The sequence below is a fragment of the Peromyscus maniculatus genome, chromosome 4 (assembly GCF_049852395.1).
Source record: "Peromyscus maniculatus bairdii isolate BWxNUB_F1_BW_parent chromosome 4, HU_Pman_BW_mat_3.1, whole genome shotgun sequence".
NCBI lineage: Eukaryota > Metazoa > Chordata > Mammalia > Rodentia > Cricetidae > Peromyscus > Peromyscus maniculatus.
This window is the reverse complement of record NC_134855.1, coordinates 70219755-70244445: the sequence shown is the minus strand read 5'-3', so window position 1 is coordinate 70244445 and position 24691 is coordinate 70219755. Positions and strand designations below refer to the sequence as shown.

At 55.8% G+C, this 24691-nt stretch overlaps 2 protein-coding genes across 8 annotated transcripts in view; one reads left to right on the top strand and one right to left on the bottom strand.

The window, feature by feature from the left end:
* Tspan18 (tetraspanin 18) overlaps window positions 1–8361 on the top strand; it is a 142609-nt gene extending 134248 nt beyond the window's left edge. For both annotated transcript variants that reach the window (XM_006995413.4, XM_076570118.1), the window contains 3 exons: window positions 470–652; window positions 4463–4546; window positions 5791–8361. In XM_006995413.4, coding sequence (XP_006995475.2) covers window positions 470–652; window positions 4463–4546; window positions 5791–5838 — 315 coding nt within the window. In that variant the 3' untranslated portion in view covers window positions 5839–8361. The remainder of the gene's footprint in view (window positions 1–469; window positions 653–4462; window positions 4547–5790) is intronic.
* Window positions 8362–24332, bottom strand: Tp53i11 (tumor protein p53 inducible protein 11). Of its 6 annotated transcripts, XM_042275760.2 has the most exons (9): window positions 24093–24240; window positions 18679–18836; window positions 14231–14313; window positions 13399–13688; window positions 12804–12862; window positions 12559–12607; window positions 12084–12180; window positions 10761–10862; window positions 8362–10391 (listed from the first exon to the last, which is right to left on the bottom strand). In XM_042275760.2, exons 4-9 carry the CDS (start codon window positions 13573–13575, stop codon window positions 10258–10260), a joined length of 618 nt encoding a protein of 205 aa, XP_042131694.1. In that variant the 5' UTR covers window positions 13576–13688; window positions 14231–14313; window positions 18679–18836; window positions 24093–24240; the 3' UTR covers window positions 8362–10257. The 6 variants fall into 6 exon arrangements, with proteins under 6 accessions (XP_042131694.1, XP_015844327.1, XP_006995474.1 ...); XM_015988841.3 differs by lacking the exon at window positions 18679–18836 and having other exon boundaries at window positions 13399–13538; window positions 24093–24332; XM_006995412.4 differs by lacking the exon at window positions 18679–18836 and having other exon boundaries at window positions 24093–24274.
* Window positions 24333–24691: the final 359 nt, after the last annotated feature.

The window sequence follows — 24691 nt, the reverse complement described above, 5'->3', positions numbered from 1 at the left end:
AAGCCAGCCTGGTCAACAGGACAAGTTCCAGGGCAGCTAAGGCTACACAGAGAAACCTTGTCTTGGAAAAAGAAAAAAAAGGACAGCCCCTGAATTATGACATCTGAGACTGACCTCTGGCTTCTGCTTGCGCGCGCGCGTGCGCGCGCGCACGCGCGCGCACACACACACACACACACACACACACACACACACATACACACCTGCACATGAACAACTACACACATGCCAAAGTAACAATAATAATTAGCATAGCATGTTCTAAAATCATAGCAACTATATGTGAAGTGCTTACCAAGTGCTGATGAGGTATGGAACAGACTGCCATGCCCCTCTTACAGAGAGGACCCGAAGCCCAGGGACACTGGCCATCACCACCGTCACAAGGAAGGCAGAGGGAGCTGGGCCCTGGCCGAGGCTGACATCCCCTCTGCTCCAGCTCCAGCTCCCACTTTCCGTTCTCTTCTAGTTTGGCTGCTGTGGGGTCAACGGGCCCGAAGACTTCAAGATGGCCTCAGTGTTTCGGCTGCTGACTTTCGACAGTGAGGAGGTGCCCAAGGCCTGCTGCCGGAGGGAACCCCAGACTCGGGATGGGGTGCTGGTCAACAGGGAGGAATGCCAGCTGGGACGGAATCCATTCATAAACAAACAGGTACTGCCCTACTCCCAGCAGATACTCCACCAGTACAGGCAATGCTGGGGGCAAGCAATGTCTGCCCGGAGGGTCTGAAGGTGGTCGGGGGCTTTTTTTAGACCGTTCTGGCTGCGGCAGCATGGCCTTCGACTCATGCCTCTGAGATCCAAGGAAACGGGGAAAGGATCACACTGGTGGGAGACGATTGGGTTCAGGCTGGGGTGGGAATTGGGGCTGTTGTTCCAAGGTGAGTTTTCCAAACTTCTAATAATAGAAGTCAGGGGTGGGGGGTCGGGGTCCTCCTTAGGGATACACTCTATTTATGAGGATGCAGGCAGGCAGGGAGGAAGGAGGGGATGAGCACAAGAGCCACATCTGGGTTTGTCCCCTGGCCAGACTTCCCTGGGAGAATTTCAAATGCTGGGAGCTGGTGGAGCACAAGAGACAAGGCCCCGCCCTGCTCCCATGGGGACCCAGGTCTAGGGAGAGGTGGAAGGTGGTGAGCCCGTGAACAAAAGTGATCCTTGCCCACAGTGGTGGTTGTGAGGGTGAAAATTGGTCGAAGAAAGAGCTGGGATGTGCATGGGCTGGAGGTTAAGCTTCTCAGAGTCCCAAGGGAGGGCATCGTGGGACTCAGACCTGAACCCAGGGCCTCAACTTGACACCAAGAACTCAGCTCTTGTCCCTGGAACTCATGTGGGACAGGCCAGAGCTCAGCTCCTCTGTCACAAAGCCTGCCTTCCTACCCTCAGGAAAGAGACAGGAATAAAGCTGGAGGGCACCGGGATGCGGAGGCGACGGAGAGAGCAGGCCGCTGAAGGTTTGGATGGCAGGGACCTATGTGCAGAGCAAGGGAAACACCAGGGATGTGGGGGGGTCTCGTGCTTCCACTGCTGACAGGCTTTAGCCATTACCTGCTCACCAATAGTGAGGCCTGCTGACCCAACTGCTTCCCTGATGCTTCCCCTGCAGGGGGTGAAAAGTCCACAGCAGCTCAGGAGTGTGAGGCAGAAGCCTCGCCTCTCCCCCTGTCTGTCAAAGGCCCGGAATCACACGTTTAGCCAAGGGGATATGAACAAAGAACATTTGGGTTTTGATGTTTCCCTTATGAGAAAGTGTGACGCCCCCACTTCCACCAGAATGCAGCCACCCAGAACCCTGCCGAGAACAGGGAGAAGATGCTGTGTTGGTAGATCTACACAGAACGAGCAGACCATAGAGGAGATACACAGCTCCTTCACTGAAGGAGCTGCTGAGGGACCAGAAGTTGAGTGGGATTGGGAGAGAGTCCGACAGCCAGGCTCCTGCCCCGCCCTACCCCTCATCCTGAACTTTCTCCTGCAAGTTCCTGGTTTCTAGACACTTCCCCCATGAGCACATGCCTGCTGTCTCCTGGGCTGAGGACCACACAGCCATATCGATTCTCCATCCCAGAGCCTCTGGGGGTTCCGTGGGGCCAGAAGCTACTGGAGCTGCTTCTCTCACTGGCGTTCCCTCGGGGCCGTCTTTCCTGTTAAGAGCCTCCAATGGGAGACCATCTCCAGTTGGATTCTCTCAGAACTGCCTTCCACAAAGCCCAGGACACATGTGTGACTGCCACAAGCCAGACTGCTAGAAGTGGTATATAGTTCCTTCGGGAATGTGGAGGTGGCTGGTTTGGGATTCTGGCTTCCCTGGAGCTAGGAATTCAAAACAGTTCTGCATGAACAGTGGTCCCAAGGAGGAAGGATGGTACAAGAGACTGGAGTGGTGGTGAGGTGAATTCCTGGCCTTGTGATGAATCTCAGTGTGAGTACAGGTGTTGAGGGACATTGTAAAGGTTGGGGAATGTTGAGTGTGAAGTACCTTTGAGATATCCAGGCAGGGATCCCAGGTGGGCAGTGGGGTACTCATCCTGGAGCCTGTGAAGGGCATCCTAATGATAAGAATGTAGGTGTTGTTGCCCAGGATGAGCTGCCCTCTCTCTGGTTGGTTTGGGGTGACTATGAGAAGGAACCAGGGTGGGGAACATCCTCCCACACCGGAACATTGGAGGATAGGCCCTGTGACAACTATCTAGAGAGTGATGTTCTGTCCCTCTGCCAGATGGGGGTGCTCCATCATGGAGTGATACCCAGGGTGTTGTCAGATGCAGGCTGACAAAATAGAGGGGCTTGGACACAAGAGGACAGCATTTCTGAAATAGTTCTGTCCCCTCGGGATAAAGGGGAAAGGAATCCCAGGCCCATCTCTGATCTGAGCTTCCCCTCCTGCTGTGTGTGTGGTCTCAAGTGAGCCACCCACCTGCTCTCTCCCCGTTTCTGAGGAGGTAAACCACAGATAAGCTACTTCTCACTAGGGGCTTCATGGAGGATACATGAATCCCAGAAAGCTCCTGGCAGAGGGAATGCTAAGTGTAGGTAGTAGCATCTCCTCTGCTGACTCTCGCCAAGGGCTTCCCTGTCCCAGGGGAGTTTCCACCAGCCAACCTGCTGCTTGACTAGGGTCACTTGTGCTGGAGTCTGTGTGTGTCTAGGCAGTCTGTCCACTCACTCCATGGTGCTCCAAGGAGAATAGGCACCCCCACTCTTCCTTGGCGCCTAGCCAGCCTCCACTTGGAAGATACTGTGACTCCCACCTGGCCATTGTCTCTGATCAGGTCCTACTGTCTCCTTGCTCAGAGATAGCCTCCTTGGGTCCACTTCTAGCCAAAGATAGTGGGATTCTGAGTAGGAAATAGCAAGAGGTTTAAACACCAAGACCCCAGCCTCAGCAGAACCCCAAATCCAACAGTCACCCCACATAGATGGGTACAATTCCTACCCCTGCCACACCACCAAGCCAGACCATTTGAAAGTCCTCAGTTGGGCCCAAAGAATATTCCAGTAATCATAAAAGAAAGAAAACTGTTTCTTTAAGAATGTGTTTCGGATAGCTGGGGTATAGCTCAACCAATAGACTTGTCTAGCATGCATGAAGCCTAGGTTCCATCCCACTACCCCATAAACTGGGTAATCCTAGCACTCGGGTGATAAAGTCAGGAGGACTAGAAGTTCAAGGTCATCCTCCACTACATAGAGAGTTCAAGAGTAGCCAGGACTACATGAGATCCTATCTCAAAAAAAAAATGCATATATTTCATTCGGAGCTGGGTGGGTGTGGCTCAGTGGTAGAGCATTTGCATGGTCAACATTAGGTCCTAGGTTTGATCATCAACACTGCTGTATATATAATTCACAGAGAGGACTTGTTATGGGTGGATGTCTGTGGCCACCATAGGGGTCAGGGGCAGGGACACAAAGTATGATGTATTTGAGGCCCAGTGAGGGAGGTCTTGTCTCCCAAGGTGCTAGAGAGGCAGCAGGCACATGAGTTGCATGGAGGTGGCTGCCCCTGTGAGCCTGAGGGAGAAGGGCTGAGAAGTTAGCAGTCAGGCTGGTCAAGAGACGGACTGAGGGGCACTGTGAACCTCTGCGAGCTGCTGTCCCACCCTGGGACGTGGGGCACCACAGGACATTCTGATTGAAGAAGCCCAGGCAGCTCTGCCTCCGGGGTTCAGTCTCAACTTCTAAAGAGCACCAGGAAGCCTGGGTGCTTGGACATTTCCTCATACCCTGGGTCTAAGGCTGAGTTAGCCTTGGGAAGTTTTCAGCTTGTCTCGGGACTGGATGTCACTGAGTGGGGATACTGTCAATTCTGTCAATGACCTGATTCTTCCTCATCCCCACATCAGTATGAAAATGTCAGCCTGTATTGCTGAGCACTGGGGCCAATACCAGGGACTTCAGTGCCAACAATGGTCCCCAGTTGCAGAATGTACCTCCCTCATCCCTATCCTTTCCTTCCCAGGGCTGTTACACAGTGATCCTCAACACCTTCGAAACCTATGTCTACCTGGCTGGGGCCTTTGCCATTGGGGTGCTGGCTATTGAGGTGAGTAGGGGCCCCTGGGAAGAAGCCTTGGGGCCTGGACACCCAGCCTACTTCCCAGATCCATGGTTGCTGGCTGCTGCAAACATCTGCTGCTAGAGAAATCCCTGTAGCCTGAAGCTACAAGTCTGCTTATCCCAGGACAATGAGAGTAGGCAGGCCCTGAGAGATACCCCATCTCACCCCAACTCTGCACTCCAAGTTGTGGGATATGTGAGCTGCCTTGACGACTGGGGTGCTTCTTGATAAGGCCCTGCCTTTGCAAGCGCTCGGAGTGTCTTTTTAACAATAAAGCCTTAGTACCCTTTATCCCAGGGCCCCAGAGCATACACATCTGAGTAGCTGCTGACCTATGAGCTACCACTAGGTGGCGCTTCAGCTTTCCCTTCTCACTGCCCCCTGCCCAGTTCTGGGATGCACTTTGGGGGGCAATGAAGCCAGGCAGCCTGACACTAGGCCCTTGCCTCCTGCTGTTTAGGGCCCCTTTAAGGATGCTCTGCTCACCTGGTACCCTGGATATCTCCTTGTTCAATGTCCTCTGTGCCTTGTCTCTCGGGATAATATAAGCCACAGGGGAAATGGGGGCATCATTTGTTAATCCTGCAAGCATATATTGAGCCCTTGCTGTATGCTTGCACAGCTGGAGGTGAACAAAGCCTCCCGTAGGAACCAAAACTAACAACAGACACACAGATCTTCCTGGGGCTGGGCAAATGTCAAGAAAGTGTCCTGTGTGCGTAGCTTTCCCTCACTGTCGCAACAGGTCAAGGTTAGGGTACTGCTACCTCTGCAAACCTCATCACGTCCCCGTGAGCTCACTGAGAGTGCAGCGGCTAGAATCAAGGGGAGCTCTGAGGGCAGGCAGCATGTCTCTGTTCAAGCCTGGCTGCCACACTGGAGCTGTGTTGAATCAGGTTGTACAACCTCTCTGTGCCTCACTTCCTGCTGGTTAGAAAGCCTGCTGATAGAGCACTTAAAATTTACTTTACACGGTCAGCACTTGGTACACACTTGGGGCCCAAGAAGGGTTATGCTTTGCTTAAAGACTTTGCTGACCCAAGAAATGCAGTTTTGAACTATTTAAACAGATCGCTTGCTTTCCACTCCCCCCCCCCCCCATGCCTTAGATGGATGGCAAGCACTTGCTTGCCCTGGGTGGTATCAAAAATCCTCTCGGGAAGTGTGTTGGGTAACCCCTGGGTGTACACCCAGCCTGACTCTGGCTCACCTTCTCCCTTTCTCTGCAGCTTTTCCTCATGATCTTTGCCATGTGCCTCTTCCGGGGCATCCAGTAGGCCATGGTCTGAAGATACCCAGCTCACCACTGTCCAGTAGCCAGCCCCCTCCCTTTCTTGTCCTCTGGCCCCAGGGGAGGAGGCAAAGCCAGCCCAGATGGCCAGGAGCATAGAGCTAATTTTTAACAAACAAAAAACAGAGACAGATGTGAACTAAAGAGGCCTCACCTTGGCTCCAAGGCAGGAGCTATGGATGTCGACAAGGACCTCGGGCTGGCCTGGGACCAGCTGTTCCTGAGACCAAAGGATTATCAGCCTCAGAGCCCCTGGGCCCTGTCAGACTGGAGTGTCCCCTGGCCTGGGTCCCCTCTCTTAACATTTCCAGGATCTGAGCATCCAGAAGGCAGAAACACACCCTGGAGGATGAGCCAGAGCTCAGAAGCCCCAAGGAGACGCACTTTTCACAACCCAAGGACAGAATCTGCAGCACCACCTGCTGGAGGACGAGGCTGTCCCTGCTCCTGGCTGGCAGAGGGTGGCTGAGTGTGGACACTGGATCTGAAAGTGGCTGTCTTTGATTTCCTCATCTCTTGGATCAAAGCCTCTCCACGGCCCAGAAAAGGACAGTGACCTGTCCACGGTCACACAACCCGTGCATGACAAGGTCATCTCTGGGCTGCTGTCACTCCAGCCAGGCCTTCCTCAGATCTGCCTCAGCATCCCAGAGTAAGCTGGCCAGGAACTGCCTGCACCAAGTTCTACAGCTGAGAAAAGTCCGAACCGTGTCCACTCTGCCCTGCTGGTACCTCGACCCAAGCCTACTGCCATACATCACCTGTCCCTGTGGGCCACACCCCTCCCTCCTCTCCCCGGTGGAAGACACCCCGGTATTGTTCACTTCTCTTTCTACCCAGAGATGAGGCTTGAATGTGTTCTTCAAGGTCCCTGCCAAGAATCCGGTCCCCCCCCCCTGCATACCTCCACATGTGATGCTCACTACCTCCCAATGCGGCCTCCTGCCTTCAGAAGCTCTAACGTCACCATCACCTCAACAGACAGAAGGGTTTCCGTTTTCCTGTGCTTCTGTCCATGTACCCCCTTCTCTCTCTCCTTCCTAGAGGTTAAAGTCATAACTTGTCTGCGGACTTAAAGAACCCCACAGCCTCTCAGCCATTTCTACCATGACATACATTCTGTCCTTTGGCTGTCCAGATGACATTTTGCTATTCTCTCTAGGCTCAGATTACCCAGACTCATGGGTCCACAACTTAAACACACACACACACACACACACACACACACACACACACAACTCAGACTACAGACTAGGTTGCCAATTGGGTTGCAAGATGCCTGACCCTGTCAGGACCATGTTGAATCCATTAGTGTTGTCTGTCAGAATCTCAAGTTTGATTAATTATGTCTGCCATGGGCTCAGCAGGGGGGGTGAGGGAGCAGTGGTGGAAGGAGTGCCTGCTCTCCTCTCCCAGGGGGAAGAGCCTGATCTAATTCCAGCTTCCCTCTGCCTTCCTGCCACCTAGGAGTCATAGCTGGAGCCTGGACCCCAGGGCTCCCTTACTGCCTGTGCTGTCTGGGTTCAAGGGGACCCTCCTCTTCATGTCCTCACCCATCCTGGACTTTCTGGGGGTCTTTGAGCACCACTTTTCCAAGCTGTCCTTATGACAACTTACTTGGCATCCCCATAAAATGAAGCCTAGAGACTGAGTCACCAGGTCAAAGGACCCCAGTGCTGGCTCCCAGCTCCAGACTAAGAGAACCTTAGCTCTGACTCAGAACCCACGGCATACTGGGCTCCAACAGCCTAGGAAGGCAAATGGATCAGCTGAGGTCGATTGGGAGGCTCATGGCCTGGCTGAACAGGACAGAGCCCAAGCACAGGGGCTGCTGCCCAGAGCTAGGCCAGGCTTCCAGGACAGCTAGGCAGGCCCGGGACAGAGGGCTGAGAAGGCAGATCGCCAGCCCAGGCAGTTCCAGGGTAGACCATACTCTCAACAGGAGAACTTTGCATATAGATGCTGAAGAGCCCCAGGGTAGGCCAGATCCAACCCAGCTATGGCTCCAACTCCTCAGCCAGCACCCTCTGCTACACAGCTGCTCTGTGTACTCCCAGGGGAGGGGAACGGAACCCTCCCTTCACCTCTCACCCCAGGACCTACAGCTTCACCTGAGATGCCCTGTGACCCTCACCCAGGAGTGAGCAGAACAGCCTCTACCTGTCCCAGAGCCACTTGCCAAAGGGACAGCAGTGTCCTCTAGGAAGGGAGCGAAGACTGGATCTGTGGCCCATGCCCTTCTCAGCACCCTGTCCCAAGCCCCTGGCCTACCCAGGTCCTGAGCCCAGCACCCTGCCCCCAGAAACCCCGACACACACACACACACACACACACACACACACACACACACACACACACACACACATCATATGTTATAGTCTATTTTGGAATCTGTAAATGTCCCTTGCAGTAGGAAACAGAGCTAATTTATCATTGTAACTCCCAAGCTCCCCCTTTTATATTCTATATCAAGAGAAATTTTGTAATATAAAACAGGACACCAAACAGATCGTCTTGCATTGGTTTTTGTGACTGTTTCTTACAAAAAGAAAAAGGACGGAGGAATAAATAGTGGCCATGACAGAGGAGGTCTTGGGGGCTGAGGCAGAAGCATGACAAGAGCTGAGGGGCAGCCAGGGCACCCCAAGCTTGGATTCAGGGTGGGGTTCCTATCTCCATCTCCGCCTCCTTCCTAGGTTAGTGTCTCCCGGAGGCCACAAGCAGGTCTGTAATGCCAGCCTTGGTCTGGCCTTGACCCCAGCCCAAGGGAAGGTATCACTGCAGTTTAACCAAGGTGACCTGACCAGCCCACCCTCACCCCAGGGCAGGACCTGCCACCTCCTGTCGCTGAAGGGAAGACTGGCAGGTGTCCCCAGAAGGGCTGAGCATGGCCGGCACTTTCCACTTTTCTGACTACCTCCCTTTGGGACTCTATCTGCATTCGCAGGGGGATCCGAGAGGATAAATCCCCACCACCACTGAGAACTGTCCACAGTGCCACCCCGTCTACAGCAGCTGCGACTGTACTGAGAGGTGGCAGTGGCTGGGTCTGTGCTCTGAGTCAAGAGGTGGGACTGAGAGACTGGCACAAAGCCAGCAGCGGAGGGTGGCTGCACACAACGGTCCCTTCTTTGAAAGCCCAGATTCTCGCCACTCTGCCAGACCATGGTTAGCAGACGCAGCCTGGGCCTCCTCCGCTGGGGCATGTCTTCCATTGAAAACTCCCCCGGAGTCTCCTCTGCTGGGCATAGGCCATTGTCGTGGGGCACTGGGCTGCAGGGCCAAATAAGCTCAGGGAAGCTGTGAACCCAGGTGCCCTAGAGAAAAGCTCCCCAGGCACAGGGGCCCGGGGTGGGGGTGGGTGGGGGGAGGACCACCCCCTTGCAGAAGGGAAAGAGATAGGCCTCGGGCTACCTCCCTTACTTAGTGTGCTTGCTGCTGAAGGGAAGAAAAGTGCTAGGAGCTAGGAGCAAGGGGAGGAGCCACAGGGGACGGTGGCTCCAGGGGTGTGTCTTCAGCTCTAGGGGCCCCGCTGTCAGGCTATCAGGGTGCTGAGGAAGGGCAGACCCACTTCTGTGGAGTTGGAGGGGCTGTAGGCCTTGGGACAGCCTCTGGAGGGGATCTAGAGGAGGCACTGAGCCAGGTGTGGCCATGCAGGCCTTGGAGGCCATGCCTAGGAAAAGTCCCTGCCTTGCTCTCCTTCAGAATTCCTCATGCGCTAGGAGCCTATGGCCGGCTGGGGTGCCAGGCCCTGTCGGGGCTTGTGTTATAGTATCTAACCCTGGTCTGTCTGGGAGGGACTCTGGGGATCTGGGGTGCAGACAGCCAGAGTATCAGAACACTCTACAGCAGGCCAAAGAGAGGGTCAGGTATGCAGATCAAGGACGGGGACCTAGGCCCAAGGGAGGCAGCCATTCCCCTTGATAGCCGACCACAGTAGGGGCCCTGGAAACGTGTGTGTGTGTGTGTGTGTGTGTGTGTGTGTGTGTGTGTGTGTGTGTGTGTGTGTGTGTGTGTTTTTGGGATGTGAGGGACTCATATAGGGAGACCCAGTTTTCACGTTTCTGGATGGAGAGGGGCTGAGACCTGCTGCTGGGGCTGATATAATCTCCTAGAGAGAAAAGGGCTTCCTGGAGGAGGAACTAACCCGGACTCAGCCCAGACCCCAGCACTCCACTCCAGACTGTGTGTCTATTAGAGTCTAGAGGTCAAGAAAGCCAGAGGCCCCAGCCTGACTTGTCTCTCCTAGAAGCCTAGAAGGTGCAAGCTGACTCCAGGGAGTGCCTGGCAGGGAAGGAAGGTGGGTGCACCCTGCCTGCCTGCCTGCAGACCTGCCTGGGGCCCACAGGCAGTGAAGTCCCCAGCCATTCTGGCCCAGCTCCAGGCCCGGGCAGGTCCCAGCCAGCTACACTTTCTTGGGTTTCCGGCCGACTTGGTAATAGTAGTAGATGCTGACAAGGACGAAGAGGAGGCGGCTGGCCAGGAGCAGCAGGGTCCCCAGGGACATGAGGCCTGTCTCAGCAAGTGTGGCAGTGACCACTGTGAAGGAAGTCAGGGGAGTCAGAAGTCAGGAACAGAGATGTACTCAAGTCCCTCCCACCATGGTGCTAGGCTAAACACCCTCCCTCATCTCTGGGGAGGGGGTGCTGAGGAGGGAGGGCTGGTTGACCTCCAGGAGCTCAATACCAAGCCCAGTCCAGCTGACAGATCCCCCTAGTCTGCTGGCCCCAAGTGGCAGGTGCCTAGCAATGCACAACCCTGAGTATCAGTGGGCGGTGGGCTTGAAGGATGCACCTACAGAGGGAGCAGGTGGGCTGTGGATTCAGGACATGGGTGTATGTCACAGTCCCCAGTGTTCTGTTCCCTTCTTCCGGCACCCCGCCAGCCTTCCCACCCTACACTACTCACCCAAGGACTGCACCCCAAAGTAGCAGGCCTCCGTGAGCAGAGTCCACCGGATGATGACCTTCTCGGCCGTGTAGAGCGCATTCCACATGATCAGAGAGATGCCTGTTGGGACCAAGCACAGGGGCGGCCTGACCCCCAGCCCAGGGGTCCGAACCACCTTATCCCACAAAACCCACTCCTGAGATCAAACTGCCCCTCTCCTGGTCCTTGTCTCTGCAGACCCAGCTCTGCTCTGGATGCTGTTCACATTGTTTCTAAAGCCCCATGCAGCACAGGCCAGGCTCTCTTCCCTGGGACTTAGTGTCTTCATGCGTACAATGGGACAAGGACCTCCAGCTCCACGCTACCTCTGCCCGTGTGATGCTGTGTGGGGAAGTCTGGGAACCCAGTTACCTGGGCCTACAACTTAGTGTCCCTAACAGAGGAGCCCCTGGAGACAGAAAACGTGTGCCAAAGAAGGGTTTACTCTGGGAGAGCAGGACAGGCCTTGATTTTAGTGTCAGCGCAACCATCATGGCTTACCCCTTGGTGTCTGATCTCTGGACACCAGAGCAGTGGCCACAGTGTGCCCAGGTGATGTCGGCCACCCCGACAGCCCATCGCCAGCACTGCCTTGCTCACAGCAAGTTTACGTCCAACTGGCATAAAAATTGGAGACACTGCATGTGCAAAGGACCAGTGGCCCTCTGAAACTGAGGAGCAGGCACCTTTTAGTGCAGCTGCCGTTGAGACCCAACAGATAACACAGGAGGAGCAGATAGGGAGGTGAGGCTGGTTCCACTGATGTGCCCAGCCCCCACACGGGACCTTGACTGTCAGGCGTCAATGCAGGGCTTTGATCTCCAAACAGCGGTAAAGCCATAGAATATTTTAGGGAGGGGAGTGATGGCCCTTATGTTGAACTTTAAAACTATAATTTGACTTGTCATCTGTTGTGCACTCTGACTAGAGAAGAAACCAAAAGGACCAAATGCATTCGGGATAAAGATGGAGTGGGGGAAGGGTCTGGAGGACACTGTTCTGCATCCTCTAGGCTATGAGACACCGGTAGGCAGGACCTGGGCTTCCTTCAACCCTGCTCCTCACTGCTCACTGCCAGGGGCAGTACGCTGGCAGCCTCAATACTCCCAACCAACCATGTGCATCCCACCAATGGCCACGAGGTGGCAGCCCATGCTCAGCACAGTCACAGATGAAGGGACCCAGGCTGCCAGCCTGCTTGGGAATGTAAGGAGGCTGTATCAGGATCCCCAAGGGTCCAGGTGATGCCCTGAGGCCAGCTGGGCCTCCCCACTCTCCCACCATCGGCCCAGAAGTACTCACTAAGGAGGGCACCACCGTAGAGGCGGATGGGAGTCTTGCTGGTGACCTCAGCCCCATCAAAAACGGCATCGTAGAGCTGATCAGGGAGTGCGAGGGCCTGTGAACAGCAGAGGACCACAGGGTCAGGTCCAGGCTGAGATGAATGCTGGGGACATCCTTCCTCCAAGGACATGGCCAGGATCCCCAGGGCAGGACCTGATTGCCCCCTCCCACGGGTTCCCAGAGCCCAAATCATGAGGTGCTAGTTGCTTTGGGGCACAGCACACTGGTGAGGGGCAGACTGCCACAGAGACCCTGACAGCTGGGCCTCGATGTGGAGACAGCATCAACTAGTGGTGGGATGCAGAAGCTGAGGGTGGGTAAAGGGCCACACCCGTCCACCTCCTCCTTCCATCATCTAGTTCTAAGTCTGAGGTGCTAGCAGCTGATAAGCACCAGACCTGCTTGCAATGAGGACCGGGACACAAGGACTCACCATGATGGCCACACTGGAGAAGAGCACAGCAGAAAGAAACTGCCAGACCCTGGGGAGGTGCAGAGGGGAAAGTTACCTCCACACTCTCAACCCAGACCCCAGGGGACACTCGGGGAAGCCCAGACACCCAGGGCTGTTTGGGGAGGTCATGAACAGTGTAGGTGGAATCCAGAGCCAGGCCCAGTAATGAAGGACCTTACACATACCCAGGACACAAAGCCATCAAAACAAGACCTGCTACTCACCTAAGTCCCAGAGGCTCCCGAACAGCAAACTTGATCTCATTGCCCAAGACCTGGCTTATCTGTGGACACAGAAGTCAGAGGCATCAGGGAAGGCAGCCCCTTCAGCATCTCACCGTCCACGCACCCCGCAGCACCTGTGTGTACACCTGGGGCCCAGAGCACCTCTGACTGACACAGAGGTCTCCTCACTGCAAGCTCAAGTTGAGTCTCTAAACTATCCTGCCTCCCTTAGCACCCAGATAAAAGAGAGGATGAAAAGGATAATTAGGAAGGAAAGCTCAGGGTCTGCCCACCACGGACGGGACGCCTGGTTCTGTCCATCACTGATGTAACCTCAGGGAAGTTACTCAGCGTCTCAGCTTCCGCGTCTGTACATTGGGTCACTAATCACATGGACAGCTTGCAGGGCTAGCAGGGTCTGCTCATGTCTTAAAGACTGTCTGTGCCTGTCCCTAAGGAGCACTGGGTTCTTTCCACAAAACCGCGGCCACTATGCATATCATCCCCCCGCCGTTGCAGAGGGTCCTAGAAGCACAGGGGAGTTGTGGGCTCCAGCAGCTCTGAGAGCCTTGCCTCCTCTCCTGACAGGACGCACCTTTGACCGATGCACTTCACCGTCATCATCCTCCCCGCCCACGCCCAGGATCTTCCTGGTCTTCAGGCGGCTCACGAGGTCCGTCTGGCTGTGCTTCTTCATGAGCGGAGGAGGCTGTTTGGCTGCCATGTTGTCCTCTGCTGAGGGACATGGGGGGGAGACACTGGCCTCAGCCATCGCTCCTGCTCGACTTCCAGACCCCGGGTCCCAATGTAGGGTGAGAAGGGTGTGGCCAGGCCCTACCCAGGGCCTGAGAGAAGATGAAGCTGCGGCTGCCTCAGTTTCCTCTCCTGTAAAATGGGTGGAGGAGGATGCTGCCAGCCTGGCCCCCGTGGACATGGCACGACCCAGGCGGCTTGGGTCAGACAAAGCCTTACAGTCAACCCTTGAGTGGCATATGGGCTTTAGAAAAGGCATTTGAACGGGGATGGACCTCACTGACAAGATTTATGGGTTACAGAGACAAAAGAGACTTCAGAGAAGTAAGGACTCTGCCCAAGCCCAGAGTGACCCTCCTAAGCCCTACGCTCTGGGCCGCATGGGCCTGCCCAGACAATTCCCACTGCCAGCAAGCCGGCCTGCTGGTCCTCCCGCCCACTAGACAGCCTCCTTCCCTGGCCAGGACCTAGAGAAGGAGAGGGCTCATCATGAGGGAAGGAGGCCTTAGGCCCAAACAATGAGGCTTCAGGTAGTGCCATACCGCCCAGACCTCACCCACTCCCTGCCATCGGCATCCACAGCCTCTAACCCCCACCCCCACATCCACCCACCATCTCCCCCAGCCCCCAGCCCTGCTGGCCAGCAATACCACAGGCCAGTCCTGGGCACGTACTGTGAGATGGGCAGTGAGCCAGGTGCTGAAATGGGCGCTGGCGTCGAGACGAGCACTCCTCTCCTGTGCGCAGTCCTCACAGTCTACGGAGACAGGGTATGGGGGGGGGGAGGTGACAAGGTGAGGCTCTGGCTGACCCCAGGCAGCCCCAGAACGCTGCATCACAAGGCTCTGAAGGGTGGGTGCAAATGAGGACGATTCCACCGGTGAGGAGCGTCCTCCTGGAATGTCCAGAGGCCAGCTGAACAACAGGAGAAAAGCATCCCAGCCAACCCGTGCACCGGCCAGTGCCAAGTGCCCTGCGTACCCCAGCATCTCATTTTCACCCATAGCACCCTCATTCCAAGGCAGAGTGCAGAAGCTGTCTTCCAGCTGTCTTCCCTCCTCCTAGCCACCTGCTGCCCAGTGCCATGTCCCTGAGTCATGTCTTCCAGCCCCAGGGCATGTTCCCGGATCACCCAGCTTCCTTTTCACATCTGCCAGACTCTCGAAATGAAAGAACCATCCCAACAAGTCCAAGAGCAGGGAGGCACGGACTGCAGATGCCGGGGTGCAATCCATCCATGAGGAGGAGGTCCAGTGGCTTTTGTTCAAGATGACCACTGGACCAGCTGGAAGAGCGAGGCCTGGGCCCCAGTCCTGACACACACACACACACACACACACACACACACACACACACACACACACACACACACACACACACACACACCCGTGCCCCTCATCTGTAAAACGAGTGGTTGTTTTTCCTTCTTCCTATGCCTGCTGGGGGTGCTGGAGACACCGGCGGGACTACAAGGGCCTCTGACCCCAGACAGACTGAACACCAGCCCCAGCATCCCTAACCCTCCCTCTGCCAAATCGTACAAGGGTGCAGAGCTCAGCCCAGCCCACCCCTCCTCTAAGGATGGAGCGGTCAGTCACCTAGCCACAGCCTTCCCACGTCCCCTCTGACCCTTCATTTTACCCACGCACACATGACCTTGCTGATAATTCATGCCACTGCCTCCTCCAGGTCAGGACACCGGGTTCACATGTCCAGACTGCAGTGGCCATGTGCCATCCCAGCTGTACCCCGATCCCCACTTCCAGCAGTCACGGGTCTGGTGTCTGTTACTCTGGTCTCATCTGGATCGTCTCAGATGTTGTATAAACAGAATCACAACAGGATGCCTTTCCTGTCTCATCTAGGCCCGGGACCCCAAGTGCCCATTCCTTTTTAGTGCACATCAGGATTCTGTGGAACAGTCGTACCACATGAGGGAGATCCGGTTGTTTCCAGCCTTCCTTTGTGTGTAGTTGATGGGATCACACACTCCCATGCTGCTGAGGTAAAGGGCCCAGAGTGGGCCTGCTGAGGTGTGTGGACAAAGTGGACATCCGGGACACCACACATGCCTCCCACAATGCCCCTCCACTCCATCTCTCCCACGCTCGAGCCAATGCCTGCTGTGGGCCACTTCTATTTTGGCCCCACTCTTTGAGGCCCCTGGATTCTTCGACTTTCTCATGGGGCCGGATGTGACAGGCTACTTAACTCAATCCTGCTGCGCCCCTCACTGGTCTTGTGACCTTGCGTGAGTTACGTCACTAACCTGAGCCTCAGTTTCCTCATCTGTGAAATGGGACTTTAGCTCCAAGTTCCTAGAGGCCTTGAGGCAATAAGAGAAAATGGGTCAGAGTATGAAGAGAGGCAGGTGCTCAGAAGAGAGCCCTGTGTGACAGCGTGGGCATGGGACACCAGAGTTCAGCTGGTGTAGAGAGTGGGGTACCTTGTCATCATCAGTCAGAGCAAATGTCTTCTTCTCTCTGAGGTCCAGTGTTCCCATCCGGGATATGGGAACAACCACCCACCCCCGCTCCCAAACCCCACCCCAAGCTGGTCTAAGGAGAAGCAAGACTCTGGGCAGAACTGAATTCAGAAAGTGACCACTGTGGCCACAGCTGGAGGCCTACACACTTGCCGCCTGGACTCACTTCTGGAATCTCCAGTGGCTTAAGTGGGCCTGTGAACCAGCTGCTTAGAGTCTGTGCCTCAGTCTCCCCACTTCCCACGTGGGAAAGAAAGGGCTAACTCACAAAATGCTGTTGTGAGAAGCATGTTGTCTCCCTCAGGTCTGCCAGACAGGGTACCACCACCCTCCTCAGCGCTTCCTCTACCCCTGTCCAGTGACTCTGGACAGAGACGACCAGGAGCCTGGTTTCATTAGCACCTTCCCACGACCTGGCACCAAGCCCCCAGACTTCAGCACCCTGTGCAAGACCAGCTTTAGCACGTCCCTCCTTGTGGGTCTGGAAGCTTCCCAGCGCTGTTTTCCTCTGCCCCATGACTCACCCACCCACCAACACACACACACACACACACACACACACACACACACACACACACACACACGCACAGGTGCACCAGTGGCCTTCCGGCCTCCCCTCCCCCACTCTTCCCTACCAAAGCCACTTGCCAAGGGTTTCAGGCCTGATATCATTTTAACATAAGTGACGGCCCCTCCCCCGCTCCATTCCTGGGAACCCTGGCCACACACTGGCTTTGAGCCAATGACTCTGGCCTTGAATCTTGGCCCTACCTGCTGATGAGCGGCAGGCTTTAGGAGAGCCACCACAACACTCCCAGCCTCAGTTTCCCTCTGTGAAATGGGGATTAGGGATGCAGAAGTGCCAGAGAATGTAGGTGTGTAGCCTCCAGTCAAGGGCGCGGCCCTGGGTGGGGTCTGTCATCCTCCCTGCTGCCCTTTCTTTCCTCAGCCAGGCGACAAGACTGGAAAAGGCCGCTGCCACTCAGGCCTGCCTGGCTTCCTGCAAGCTGCTCTGAGAGGCTCCACATCCCCACTGTGACTGTGGACGTGGGGGGGTGGGGCAATCCTCCACCCTCATGCTCACAGAGGTGGAGACGGACAGGGCTGTCAGATGTCCTGTCTGCCGTACCTGTCAGACTCCTTGGCGGCCATCCTCACGAAGCCAGCAGCTCTCCAACCTCCTAAGAGTGACAGCCGCTCTGAGCCCTGTCAAGTGGGCAAGTCCTCCCTGCCAGCTCTACCCTGGCCTCCTCCCCAGGGCTCGGCTGGTCTCCTGTGCTTCCCCCTGGCCATTTGCAACTTAGGTCCTATCACTTCTCATTTCCCAGTTCCAAAGGCCGACCCCACAGGAGAGCAGAGGGCCTGTGCTCCTCAGAGCACCTGTGCTCCTCAGAGCACCTGTCCTCCCAGCCCAGGTCTCCCCCAACTGCAGTCTGTGGGGACAGCCAGAGAGGGAGTGAGGGCAGGCTCTTGATCCCTCCACACAGAACAGCCAGAACTTAAGGAACTTAAGGGAACTGCCCTAAGCTTCATGCAAGCCGGTGGTGGCCCAGGACAGGAGAGGGGTGTAGAGGATGAGGCAGAACCACTCTCTAAAGAGGCATGCGCTTTAGGACAATGGTTTCATCAGGAGCTCCAGTGTAATGACGTGGATGATATTATACTGGACGCCTGGCCAGGGAACGGGTGTCTCAAGACAGGAAAAAGAGGTTCTGGGGGTACAAAGGCAGGGAATGAGGAGTGCACCTTCTTTTTTATTTCTTTTTCTATTATTATTATTATTATTATTATTATTATTATTATTATTAGACAAGGTTTCCCTGAGTAACCCTGGCTGTCCTGGAACTCATTTTGTAAACTAGGCTGGCCTCAAACTCAGAGATCCACCTGCCTCTGCCTTCTGAGTGCTGGAATTAAAGGAACACACTTCTAATGATTAGGAAAACTTGGATTCAAAATTCAACTCTTCCTCTTCACTGCTCTGTGACCTCAGGAAAATTACTTAGCTCCTCTGAGCTCCTAAGTCCTCATCTAAGAATCTAGTCCACTCATCAGGTTTGTGATGTGCCGTAAAGAGGGCAGCCTAGGAGCTGGGCCCCTGAATTGTGCTACACCAAGGACAGCAGAAAATTGTGTTATTAATGAACTCCTAGCCAGACTCAGCCCTGGGCCGCAGAGCTGATGAGGCAGGGGCCCACAGCTCCCAAGCTGATCCTGGAGGACTTCCCCGTCCTTCCCAGGAAGCCTGGTTACCATAGAAACGAAGGGACTGCAGAGCTGTCCCGACCAGGAGGCTGTGCCCAGGAGGGCTGGCTTAGGAAACCTGCTGCCCTGGGAGGGGGAGGGGAGGAAGGGACCCAGAACACCCACAGCGGCTCGGGTGACTTCCCCTGAGTCACAGCCATAGTCCCTCAGCCAGGGAGTCACTTCCTCCCCATCGTGAGCACAGACACAGGGGCCGTAACTGCCCTCCTTCGGTGAGGAGAGCTGCCTACATGTCCTGCCTGAACTGGGGACAGCAGCCAGCGGCCAGCTCATCCAGCCTAGGAACCCCCCTGAAGTCCACATCGTCACCTGTGACAACAGCCAAGTCCATTCCATTTTTCAGATGAGAGCACTGAGACCCAAGTGACTTACTTATTCAAGAGTCCCTGGCTTGAAGGGTGTGGCCGAGCTAGAGTTCAAGTTCGCTGTGAGCTGAGCTTTCACAGGCTCTCCTGAGGGGGCCTAGGGAGGGGAGGTTGGGGAATGAATGTCTGTGTTTGTCTGTGTGAGTGCCTGGTAATGGAGCGTTCCTGGAAAACACAGAGAGAGAGAGAGAGAGAGAGAGAGAGAGAGAGAGAGAGAGAGAATAACTGAGTTTCAAGCCATCCTCCAGAATAATCTCCCCTGGAAGTCTTTGTGTCCCCAATGCCTGCAGAGCCCGCCCTAGGACTGGCCTCTCTTGGGTTCAGGGCCTGTGATGTGGGCGGGGCTCTGGGAACCGGTGCCACAGATTGGAGCCTATTGTTCTGATATCTCTGCACAGAATAGCTGGAAGTGGGTCTGAACAGAGCTGTTTGCAAGTGAGAACAGTCAAAGGCAGAGTTCAGAGTTTGGAGGGCCTAGTCAGAGGGTAGGTGGAGAAGACTCTGCCCCTGGGCCCCAGAGCTTCTCCTAGGGTACCCCCCAGCAGTCTGCGACAAGATGGAGGTCTAACCACCTTCTAGAAATCAACTGCTGGGGCCCCGTGGCAATGTGACCCACATCTCAGAGTGTCACGGGGAGCAAAAGGTGAACGCACCACATTCTCACCCCAGGCTTGCATTCCCAGACCTGGGACTCAGGGGGGCCTGCTGCTGTGTGAGGAACCATATTCCCTGCAAATGGGTGTCATGCCTCACCCACAAAGCCAAGGGTCACAGTACTGACATGTATAATGTCCTCGGTGGCACGGGTCTCCCTGGAGATCTTCCAGGCCCAAGCAAAGGGAAAATGGAAGGGATGCTGCTGTGCACTGCACCTGCTAGCAGCCTAGCTGGGCCGCCGTCCCCAGAGAATAGAGTTATTACAGCATGCTGCCTAGGTGGGCAGAGCAGTGACCGTGGGCTGGACTGGCACCTCTCGCCAGCTCAGGAGTCACTAACCTGCTGTGAAAGGTGAGGGGGACAAAAGGGGAACCAGTAGACAAAGACCACGATGTGAAATCCTCCGGCACGGCAGCCATGGCAGCAGACCCATCCCAGCGGCAAAGCTATGGAGTCCATGCCCCGGTTCCTCGAATCTTCAGGAACCTGACCCTTGGATCTCAAGCCTCAGGGTTTGCCCCGCCACTGGGAAGTTGGGGTGCCCTGAGTCACTGTGCTTCAAGGAGTTCAGCTGAGGTCCCTGGCATAATGACCCAGGGCTTGCCTTCACGGCAGTCTTCTGTGTAGAAGTTGGGAAGTGTGGTCCCGAGAGCCCTCCCCAGGTTTGACTAGGCGATGGATCGACAGACCAGGACTCCAGCAGTATAAGCACATTCATTTGCATTTCTGCTTGGCCCTGCCCAGCCCTGGCAGCCCTTCCTGCCTCTCCTGCTACCTTGTGGAGATTTTATCTCCTCGCCGGTCCTCTTGAAGGGTCCAGGAACATAGAGAAATAAAATTATAGCTAAAATGATAGCTTAAGAGATGAACACTGAGAGTCATCCACTTTAAAGGTTAACTGCTAACAATGGCTGTCTGCTCCTGACAGCCAGCTCCTCTGTCAACGGCCAGGGGTTAACTTTTAACCCCCTTTCCCCTTATAGCCAACAACTGCCTGGACCAAAGTTAACTACATGACTCCTAGCATGCATTCTGTGCCTAATGCCTTCCCCCTTACTATAAAAAAGGGCCCATAACCCCCTTCCAACTGCCACAGCCTTGAAATCCAACTCTGGTTGTGGTCTCAGCTAGCTGATAAGCTTTGGTGCCCTGCAGTGATTTATTTTTACTTATTTTTTTTTCTGGAATAAAGTTTGCCTCTGGTTTAGTAGACTTTGGTGGTCTGTCCCCCATTATTGCAAGACCCCAGACCCAGCGCTCTCTCTGTTTTTGGAAGCTGGCTGGTTTCCAGAGGGGCAGAGGAAAAGCCTTGACTTTCATCACATATATCTTCAGAGCTTAGAGGACAAAACATAAAGAATCCTTGCTGTGTTGGAGGAGGTGGGTGGGGCCCAGGCCTGGGAGCCAAGTCCCTTGGGGAGGGGCTTCACCCAGAGGTCTGAGGCCATTGCCCTATGCAAGGCAGGGCAGCTTCTCACACAGCCTCTCACCACTCAGAAGTCATTGACAGGGCCTTTCCTGTCCCGCTGTCACTTGCAAAAGGCAAGACACAGCATGGAGAATTCCTGTCCTTTTCAACCCTGAGTGGGCCAGCCTCCCCAGAGCCTGGTGACCGAGTCAGTGCCCTCAAGGGCAGCCGGCCCCATCATCCATCAGGACAGTCCTGCTTCTAGTTCCCACAGGGCTGGGGCTGTCCTGTGAATAAGGCAGCAGCTCCCCTTCCCAGCCATTATCATCCCTCCCCAGGCTCCTTCCTGCTGGTCAACCACATAGAAGGAGCAACCGAGGGCTTCCTTGAAGGCATGCTCCATGCTAAGCCAGTGTCCTCAGACTAAATGGTCTGGAGCCCTGCTTTCCCCTGGGTAGGGAACCCCAGTTCAAGGCTGATACTTCCCTCCCCATACTCAGGTTCTGGCTGAGTGGTTCACAAGGCAAGTCACTCCTCAAAAGATCCATGCTCACATCCTGGCTCTGCTCCCCATACCCCAAGAACTTGTGTGGCCTTGGGAGAGGGACCTGCCTCTCTGAGGCTCAGTTTCCTCATCTGCTAAATGGGAATAGTAATGACAACTCACTTTCCCTGATTAGAAGCTGCCTAAGAACACTCAGAATAGCTTGTACTTTGTAGGCAGTGCTCAACAATGCTGCTGTTTAGACCTGAAGATTCAACTTCTTGGTCTGTTTCCCACTTTACTAGATCAGTGTCTGAGCAGACCCCCTTCCAGGATTCCATGCCCACACAAAAGAGTGTTCCAAAGAGGGTAGTATCAGGAAGAACTAGGGTGAGACAGAATAGGGGTGATTCTGGGTCAGGACCAGCACACTGATTGAGGCAGGTGGGGAGAAGTATGAGGGTTTTGGGAGACAGTTTCCAGGGCACTCAGCCTAGGTGGCTATCTCCCCGTACCTGACTGCTATGGCTGTGGGATGGACACAGAGAATGATACTTGGGGGGTGGAGGTGAGACCTTCCCACCTGCATTCAGAACACAGTGGCCAACATGTGGATGCTCCTCCTTGGGGGTGGGTGATGCTGACCTGGGGGCGGGGGCTGCTAGCTTACAGATCCTCTAGTAGCATCAATTCTCTCACTTATGAGATTGGGGGGGCGGGGTCCCCGTCCTTTCTCACCAGTGCCTAACTCTTCCCCGCCCCCACTCCACAGAGCAGCATGTTACTGCCTCCGGCTCTTTGCACAGGCTATTCTGCAGAACTGGAAAAACACCGCTGACCACTCTTTAAAATGCCCTCAACACCCCAGCACTCTACATGTTCCCCTGACCTCTGCTCTACATTATAGAATCTGCTTTCCCCCTCTTTCTGAGACGGGGTCTTCCTACATAGTCCAGACTGGCCTGGAACTCAAACTCTTCCTGCCTCAGCCCTCTGGGTCCAGGGACAACTCCAAGGCACCACGCATGACCCAATCGCTTATTTATTATTTATTTCGCCGCTCCTTGCTTAAGCCACGGCACCACCAAGGGAAGAGTCTTTGCAGCTTCCACAGGTGTGCGGGGACCTGTGGGACCTGGGCTAGCCATTTGTGTCACCTCTCCCTCGTGTAGTACTCCCAGACACTTTAGGCGGTAAATGAACACATAGAAAAGGCAAGAACGGTGAATGAAGACCCCGCCCCTAGCCAGGAGCCTCAGGCCTCTCTCCAGCAGAGGGGGCTGTCACAAGTTCAGCCTGCCAGTAGGGATGAGAGGAGCTGCGAGGTCGGGGGCAGGCAAGGTAAAAGCAGGGGACATCAAGTGGAGGAGGCAGCCAGGCGTGAGAGTCCTGCAGAAAAGAAGCCAGAGCAGGACTAGCCAGAGCTAGGACACTGAGACCAGAGGGGACTCTAGGGGAGGGCACTGTCTGGACAAGGGCGACAACAGAAATCTGAAGTATACTCTTATTTCCCAACGACCCGACAAGAAAAAAAAATTTTTTTTTTTTTTTTTGATTCAGACTGAGCCTGGGGCTGCCACTAAGAGGCAGGTGGTGTCTCTCCGGATTCTTCCACGAACCCACCACAGTCCCACCGCCGGCTCCGGGAGCCTCCAGAGGTGGCTTTCCAGCGAGAGGCACAGCTGTATGGGCGTCCCCAAAACCCAGAGACTCATCTACTCCCGCCAGGCCCCATCCAGAAAAGTTTGTCTTAAAAAAACGAAACAGGAAGTGCGGGCACGGGGACTTCGAGGAGGCCTTGGCCGTGTTCTTCAGGCTTTGGGGCAAGGTGGGGGCGGTTCCTGGGCCTCTCCCAGCTCCTCCACCCGACTGGCGGGAGAAGCCAGCTCCACCCAGGCTGCAAGGAGGAGGCGAGAGGGGACCCTAAGCGAACACCTGGTCCTGAGGTGCCCCGGGGATGGTGCGCTGAGTATTTTTGCGCACTACATGGGACCCCAATCCACCCTGCGCCAGCCCATGGCCCCCCGCTTTCCCCTCGCAGCTAAGCGCGGATTAGAAGAGAGAGGACCGCTCTGGTTCACCTGCGATCCCCTCCTGACCCCCCCACCCTGGACTAGGATCCGGCCCAGCCATGTTTCTGTCCGCTCCTCTCCAGCAGGGACTCTGGAGTGTCACCGGCCTTGCCCCTTCCCCCTCCGATCCATCCCTCATCTCCACGCTGCTGCTGACACTCCTCCACTTTGTGAGGAGGGAGACCGCGACTCCTCCAGCCCCCCACACCCATACTGAAGGTCCGGCCAGACCTGTGGGCAACGGGAACCCTGCCATCTCCTCCGCCCGCGTACCACTGAGGGCAAGGACCCGGGAACTCGCAAGTTTGCACCGCGTAATCCTCGGTCCAGGAAACAAAGGCGGGAGGGGGTGCGGTGGCGAGAAAGGGGGAGGGGACTGAGAACTAAGCGCAGAAAGACAAGAGACCCCGCGATAGAAGAAACTGCTTCTCGCTCCGTTCTCTCTGGCTCCAAAGCAAAGAGCTATAGCCCGGGAGAAGGCCGAGGGCGAAATAAACAGCCCCAGGGGAAGGAGGTGGCAGAGAAGAGAGCTGGAGGAGAAAGGGAAACCGAGTCAGTGCAAGGAGACAAACAAAAAGGACAGAGGACGGTGCCTCGAGGAGCTCATGGGGGTTCCGGGTTCAGGCAGACCCGCAGGTGCCAAGTGTCCCGGCGCCTGGCTGGCGTGCGCAGGGTGCCCGCTGCCCCTAGAGGTCCCTAAGGCCCCCAGAGTCCCCGGGCTCCGCTGCGCAGGCAGCGGCCGGCGCGGTGGCAGCGGCGGGGAAGTGCGAGGCTAGCAGCGGCGGAGGCAGAGGACTTACGTTCCTAGCGCGCGGGGTGCTGCGCTCGCGGAGCTGGCGTGCCCCGCAGACGCTTCGGCCGAGAGAGTCTCACATCGCGGCGCCGCGCTGGGCGAGCAGGGCAGGGCAGGGCAGGGCAGGCTGGACTCCTGCGCCGCCGGGCTCACCCGAGTCTGGCGGCCCGCACTGGTCCCTCCTCTAGTGCCGCGCACAAGCCAATGGCGCGCCGTCCCCTCCCACGCGCCTGGCTGCCTCGCCCCCGAGGTGGCCAGGGCGGGCACAGAGGGGTTGGGGGGACCCAGGGCTGCAGCCGAGGCCTTGCCGGGCGCCGCCTGCGGGGGGCGCACCCCTGCTTGGACAGGGGATCCCCGGACGGGGACACCCTGCCGCTTCGCCACCCAGGACTTTCTCGGAAGTTCTGAAAACAGCGTCCCTTTCCCGGGACTGCAAACATCCCCCCATGAGTTGATAAAATACCCATTCTCAGGCCTAGACCGGTGTCTAGGAAGGAAGGTACTGGCTTTGGCTGGCAGCCTCCCACCCAGTGTGAAATAACACGGTTAATAATGGTCACCGTTTGCTGAAACACTTTCAAAAATGAAATCTTCGAGTTCTCAGCA

Excerpts from the sequence above, each read along its gene's own strand:
- Tp53i11 (XM_006995412.4), bottom strand. The coding sequence starts at position 13,575 with ATGGCTGAGGCCAGTGTCTCCCCCCCATGTCCCTCAGCAGAGGACAAC. Across the intron at positions 12,608-12,803 it reads CGGGAGCCTCTGGGACTTAG|GGTCTGGCAGTTTCTTTCTG; the intron begins GTGAGTAGCAGG and ends GCACCTCCCCAG. Across the intron at positions 10,863-12,083 it reads CTACGGTGGTGCCCTCCTTA|GCATCTCTCTGATCATGTGG; the intron begins GTGAGTACTTCT and ends TGGTCCCAACAG.